Genomic DNA, 7382 nt, shown 5'->3' with positions numbered 1-7382 from the left:
CTGCTTGCCACTGCAAGAGTTTCAGCCAACACAGAACACTAGCTCCTCCTCAGAGCCCTCCCTTCCCTCCAGAAGGGACTCAAGGGTTAGAGAGAGAAATAGAAGTGCCACAGCCAAACACAAACAACAAGCCGTTCGTTCAGTTTAGTAGTTTGTGTTGGGAAGCTCTTGTAACCATCTCGACCATTTCCCTTTGTATCACAATTATGGCTGGCCTATCCCTGCAGCACCCTTGGGCATTTGCCTTTGGCCTCCTAGGTATGTTACCTATCACAAACAAGAGCTGCATGCATGCCCATGAATTGCTCATCTTTAAAGTCCTTTTATTTTCATTTCTCTTGCACTTTACATATTGCTATAATTGTCACTACCACATATCACACTATCACAGACGGTTTTTAATGTATATGAAACCGTTTGTGCAAAAGTGTCTGTGATATCGAGTTTGCCATAGACGAGTAACCATCCGTCTGTAATATGACATAGCACAGACGGTTTTTAATAAAAACTCTTTGTGATATTAGTTTTAGAAAAAAAAATATTTTCAATGTAAGAAAACTGAAAAATTGCAACCGAACCACCTCCTCGCGTGTCACAAGTCACGTGATTTGTAGGCATCAAATACATAATCTCATGCCTCACGCGTAGCTTCCTTACCGTCTCATATGTACATCATTGCTAATAGCAATAGAATATTTTATCCTTTTAACCCTTGTTATTCAAAACGTTGGATAATTATTTGGGCATTTAATAACTTCGAATGAAAAGGTTATAAAGTACAAAGTTGTAGATCTTATCGAAAACTATAATTTACATATAAAAAGTTTCCTCATCTGACTTTATATTAATATTTTATGAATTTTTAAATATACACTACAGACAGATATTTAAAAAAAATATTTGTGTTGATCATCTAGAAACAGACAAATATTTATAAAAAACCGTCTGTGTCTAGAAGAGAGAACACACAGATGGCATTACTAAAAGGCTGTCTGTATGTAGATGGCTACTAGACATAAACGGTTTTTCATACAGAACCGTATGTGTTGTTCAAAAATACACATATGATTTTTTAAGAAAATCGTCTATGTCTAGGAGCCGTCAACACATAGACGGTCTTTTAGTAAAACCGTCTATGTATTCTCGCTCTTCTAGACAACTGAAAATATCACAAACACTTTTTCGTGTCAACCGTCTATATATAATTTATCAGTGACAGCTTTTAAATAACTATCTGTGTATGTGATGCTATGTCTGTTATTGCTATTTCTATGTAGTGTGTGATTCCAAAAACATCTGATCGTCATTTAATTCTTAGTTGCTAGTGCATGATAGTACACAGAAGCCACTTAGTGGGGGTTGCATCTGGATGATCATCCATCAATTGTAGTGGAGCTTGTGCTAACTTCCAAATATTTTCCAAAATTGAGACGTTTCTGTGTCCTTACTCAGTGCACAAATTTAAAAAGCATCACTAGCTTCAATTATCTCTTGATGCTTTTGCTAGGCTTCATTTCTTATCATGGACTACTACTTGTCGAGCTAGCAATCTACCTTGCCTAGTACATCACTGTAAGTAGTGATGACGTCATAGTGCACCATAACACAAAGGGCTAGTACATAGCTAAAACAACAAAGCATTGCCAATCTTTTGTACACAAAAGAAGGCGCGCAAGCTTAGGCCGAAGATGTAACGTGCCAGCTTATCAGAACTTATCTCAATTGCCTAGATAGCTTTGGGCTCTTTGCCAACTTTTGCAAACGGCTGATCTTTAGCGCCCTTTTTCGGTTGCAGGCAACGTCATCTCCTTCATGACCTACATGGCCCCAATGTAAGTGACTTATATCAATTAATCCTTCACTAAATTTTCATTTCATATTCAATGATAAACATCACAAATCATTTCAAATTGACTATAGTGTTACAATTAACTGTATACAATTTGTATGCGCAGACCGACGTTCTACCGCATCTACAAGAGCAAGTCCACGGAGGGCTTCCAGTCGGTGCCCTACGTGGTGGCGCTGTTCAGCGCGACGCTGTGGATCTACTACGCGCTGATCAAGACCAACGAGGGCCTCCTCATCACCATCAACGCCGCCGGCTGCGTCATCGAGACCGTCTACATTGTCATGTACCTCGCCTACGCCCCCAAGAAGGCCAAGTTGTTCACGGTCAAGATCCTGCTCCTCCTCAACGTTGGCGTGTTCGGGCTCATCCTCCTCCTCACCCTCCTTCTCTCTGAGGGCGAGAGGCGCGTCGTCTCGCTCGGCTGGGTCTGCGTCGGCTTCTCCGTCAGCGTCTTCGTCGCGCCACTCAGCATCATCGTGAGCATCTCCGTCCATCAACCCTAGCTACTCCATAACCGTACGTGTCGTGACGATCTCTAGCTAATGATTTTCATGCGTTTGTGTTCGTACGTGCAGAGGCGCGTGGTCCAGACGAGGAGCGTGGAGTACATGCCCTTCTCCCTCTCCCTCTCGCTCACGCTCAGCGCCGTCGTCTGGTTCCTCTACGGCCTCCTCATCAAGGACAAATACGTTGCGGTAATTAGTCATTATATAATCACCTACCTGATTGATCTTTTCATACTGATCGGCGATTGTTGCAAATGGATTATCGATGGCCATGTGTTAATAATCCGAGACGGTTGGTTTCTGCAGCTCCCAAACATTCTTGGGTTCGCGTTCGGCGTGGGACAGATGGGGCTGTACGTGTTCTACATGAACAAGACGCCGGTGGTCGCCGAGGGTAAAGATGCCGGCAAGCTACCCTCGGCGGCGGAGGAGCACATCGTCGTCAACATCACCAAGCTCAGCCCCGCCCTCCCCGAAAAGAGCTCCGAGGTGCCCCCGGTCACCGAGATGGGCGTCCCCAGGAGATGCGGGGCCGAGGCGATGCTGGCGGAGAACAGGGAACTGGCCGACGTCAAAGTGAGCCACGGCCCCGCCGTGGAGTTGGTCTAGGCGTGTGGGTGCACGGCCAGGAACGTGTGCATGCATGCATAGCGCTTTAATATTCGCACGACGACATGCAGCTGGTCATGAGCGAAGGAGGCGATTAATTAAGTATTAATCCGTTAATCGATCTCTCACTGCTATTAACTAGTACTATTCCGTTTCATGAATATGGCTCTCTCGTATTGTCTTAAACTTAAATGGTTTAGGTTGTGTGATGACGTGTACGAACGTACAAGAGAAATAAAGGTCACATGGCTCGGCTCGCGCATCTGCTGCGTCATCCGTGTACATATATCATGTGCGGTCCAAAACCCAAAAGATGGACACGTGGCTCCAGCTGTTTGTTCCTTTGTCATATTTGCATATATGGCCTATTGGCCTCCTTTACGTCAAGTGTCATGACACGTGTCATGTCTAGGTTCGATTGCTTTTTCTTTATTTAGGAGAAAAGATTTATTATAATCATACTTAATATATAGTAAATAGAGTATATAGTTCGTAATTAAGGTACATGTTTACAACTCAATTCTTATTTAGATATCATTTTAGCCTTAGCACATAGAATCACTATAACAAAATATGTCATTAGTGCCAGCACAAAAACCACTTCAATGGTGGTTTTCCAGCTAACCCTGATAATACATGATTATCAATGTAGGTTCTTTGTTAAATAACCTATGAACCGACACTGATATTTATTATCAGTGTTGATTTTAGTTCCCATTTATCCAGGAAACAAAATAGATAATAAGCACGTATACAAATATTTTACTCATAATTCAATCACAGATAACAAGCACATATACAGATACTTTACTCACATATATTTCACTTATAAACAGATATTTTAGTCACGATAAACACTAATACATTAATTCAAACTATAAGCATTTCTAAAATTACATAAAAGACTATTAAATGCATAGTTCATATCTTAAATTTCAATCCAAATATTAATCAAAATGGTTCAGGGCATAAATGAGCGCATTAGTCGTTCCTTCAAACAGAAGTTCCATTGGACTTCCGTAGATAATGAAACTATTGGTATCACACCGAAACTCAAGGTGTGACTGTTGGTTTCCTTCACAAACCTTCCTGCATTGCGGGCCAAGCACTGTGTACCCCCACCGCTGAGCAAGAAGACGTAAGATTGAAGTCAAGCTACGATCTGTCTGCATCTGGATGTTCCAATAAAAATCCTACAGGCAAAGAGCAGCAACATAGAGAAAAAACTTAATATTATTGAAATAATCCTAGGTACAAGCTACAGGTTCATGTCACCAATCATTTCAGCTGCATGTAACCGCGAGAGCCTAGAAGTCATTGCAAGCACATCCTCATTTTGTTCAAGCGCTTTCAATTTGAAATAGATGTAATATGAAACCATGTATCCAAGTTGCAGGTCAACTGAAGCGCATGGATAACAGATCTTTCAGCCATAAGCATTTGGTTTGTTTTGAATCTAGATGTTGTTAAAGTGATATATCCTTCTTTAGGTACTGCAACCACAAGAGATAGTGATTTTTATTTTATTGTTATCAGCTAATGTGGTCATCACCATAGGTGGTGTGTCACCAATATCCGTAATAATGTCATGTAGCCATTGTAGTTGAGGAAGCATCTACATCAATCAGCATGCTAGTTTCTAAATTTAATCATGTCAAAATTTGTTAACTGCAAACTGCAATATTAACTAACCTTCTTATAATTTCTAGCAAAGGGATTTTCATCACTGAGTATGCAGATGTACCTGTGACAAGTCACATGTATATCTACATGCCTAGAGAAAAAAAAGTCAATACCAAATCAATTAGCCCATTTGAAGTTTAAGTTAAAATTGGCCACATATAATGACTACCATAAAGGTTTAGGGTTTAGTAACTCAAATTTGATAAAAATGATGCAATAACATGCGGATAATGACTCAATGATGATCTTCAGAATCTTTGAATTACCATTAGCCATATGCTGTTACACTATCTTTAAGAACCCAATACCCTAAGAAACATCTCTAAGAACAAGGCAGCACAACTATATTGCTAGTACAAATTTCAGGACCTAAATTGGCTAACTGAAATTGCTAACTATAATTGGAGAACTAGAATTTGAGAACTAACCCAGGTGTTTCGTGGCCCTTCTAGGTAGGGCATGGATATGCCGTCGAGGATCTTGAGGTCAGGAGTGCGAAGGAGGTCACCCAGACCCGAACAGCCGGATAGGATGCAACAGCCGCCTCCACGCTGCTTGGATCTACGCCATCCACCTCCACTATCGCTGCTGCTTGCCATGAGGATGTCAAGGAGGAGGAAGTAGTGGTCCAGCGTGCGAAGAAGAGGAGGACGGGGGGCTCCGGGTATGGCGGGGCTCCGGGGATGGGGACGACAGCTTCGGAGATGAAGACGGCGGCCTCTGGGATGACGATGACAGGAACGGTGGGGCTCCGGGGAAGGCGGCGTCGACTACGGGGATAGCAGGGCTCCAGGGATGGTGGCGTTGGGGACGGGACGACGGCATCGGTGAGGCAATGGAATTGGTAGGCGTGTCAAGGAGTGGAGGAAGCCATCGGCGAGGGGTGCACTGGCGGTTGTGTCTGGAGATGAATGGAGGAGGCTGCAGCTAGCATCAGAGCCAGGTGTGGTCTACATCCGGCACTGATAAAAGCATCAGTGCTGGTTGTAGAACCCAGCCAGCACTGATATTATTTTCCTTTTTTTTTTACAACCAGTGCTTCCAACCATGACCAGCGTTTCCGACCACGACTAGCATTTTCTACCACGAACAGCATTTCCGACCAGTGTAACATGTAGCAACTCTCTTTTTTTATACAAAACATTTTGTTGTATATTAGGCAATGTTGTGCTAGAACTTTTCATGTTGCCTATCACTGGTGAAGCCTCCCTCCGCATTGCGCAACATTTCATCTAGGTCATCATCATCATTGCCAACAAAAGTATCTTCGAACACCAACATATCGATATCTTCATCAGCCATTATATCGTTGCCTCTATTTTCTTCGATTGGGTCATGCTCCTTATGCACAACCTCCTCATGTTCACCGTGATCGGTCCATCGAATATAGCCAGGCTTGAAACCCCTGCGAAATAAATGTGCACGGATCTGCTCTATGCCTGAGAATTGCTTCTCTTTCTTGCAATCAACGCACAGACAACATATATAATGATCGTGCCAGCCTGTAACATGAACCGGCACTGACACTCAGTATCATACCGACTCATTGTTACCAGCCGGCACTGAAGTATCAGTCCCAGTTCAACACAGCTTAATCATTGATCAAGCGCGGGAAGTTACGAACTGGCACTAATGCTTCATCAATATTGATTCTGGCTTAGTCGGCACTGATGACCCGGCATGGATTATTATTTTTGTTGTAGTGAATACACCCACTTTTGACATATCTACTCCTCTTGATTACTCTTATTTCCAATTAATAACACCCAAACCACTTCCAAAAACTTTTAATATGGGCTATTTGGGAAAACACAACCTAGGAAATCTAAAACGATATCTATTTAAGAACAAAACTAAGTTCCTTAAACGACATCTATTTAAGAATGGAGGTAATATGTTACAACCAGAGTTAACAATTTCTACAAAAACCAGTTGAGTTTCGCTGATTTTTGGGCTTACTGGCCACCCTCAGTAATTGGATGTACTCGGCAAAAAAAATTAAATTTATTTAAATTGGGCTCTTTTATGTTACTCCAGTTACCTCCTAGGAGGTAAGAGGCCAATTTAATCTAATCCCTTCATTTTTAAGAGAGAAAAGATTTCATCGATTAAAAAATAAAGGAAACCGGCTAGTCCCGGTTACTGATCACGTTCCCTGGCGATCCCCATTGATCTTGTTCCCTGCTGCCTCCAGATCTCCATCGCTCCGTCTTTCACTCTTCTCGACGATTCCCTTCCAATCTTGTCGATTCGCTGCCGATCTCAATGATCGCAACAACCCATAGCGATCTTTCCATTCCACAATTCACTAGGATTCGTTCGGTGCGGTTCCGCAAATCACAGCACCCTCCATACGCGAAAGGAGGGAGGGCAGCAGCAATAGTGAAGTGGCGGTGGAGCAGCGATTCTGTACATCTGCTGGGCAACGCTTCACCGAAGAAGGAGACGGCGAAGAGCCACACATCCCAAGAGGCACTTGAGCTCCTGTAGGATCGGTGGTGCCTCACTCCTCCCCTTCCAATCCATCGCGTCAGTCCGCCTTCATCCCCTGAGCTGTTGCAGGTCCGCACACTCACCTTGCGCCTCCTCCGCTTAGGGGCTAGAGTGGCTGGGACATCAGTAGGAGGCAGTTGCTTTAGGAGAAGGTAGTAGTGACAGCGAGAGGAGAGGATAGCGACAGCGGTATGGTGAAGCGCTCTCCTATCCTTGTGCGATGTCCACTTGGTCCACTC

At 43.2% G+C, this 7382-nt stretch overlaps 1 protein-coding gene across 1 annotated transcript; it reads left to right on the top strand.

Annotated features, from left to right (window-relative positions):
* On the top strand, positions 1-3244 carry LOC133905665 (bidirectional sugar transporter SWEET13-like). The gene is made up of 5 exons (XM_062347431.1): positions 1-258; positions 1796-1832; positions 1956-2328; positions 2428-2547; positions 2665-3244. The coding sequence occupies exons 1-5, from the start codon at positions 207-209 to the stop codon at positions 2965-2967; spliced, it is 885 nt and encodes a 294-aa protein (XP_062203415.1). The 5' UTR covers positions 1-206; the 3' UTR covers positions 2968-3244.
* Positions 3245-7382: the final 4138 nt, after the last annotated feature.

The sequence above is a fragment of the Phragmites australis genome, chromosome 23, assembly GCF_958298935.1.
Source record: "Phragmites australis chromosome 23, lpPhrAust1.1, whole genome shotgun sequence".
Taxonomy (NCBI): domain Eukaryota; kingdom Viridiplantae; phylum Streptophyta; class Magnoliopsida; order Poales; family Poaceae; genus Phragmites; species Phragmites australis.
The sequence above is the reverse complement of the archived record's forward strand: the minus strand, read 5'-3'. Positions and strand labels throughout refer to the sequence as shown.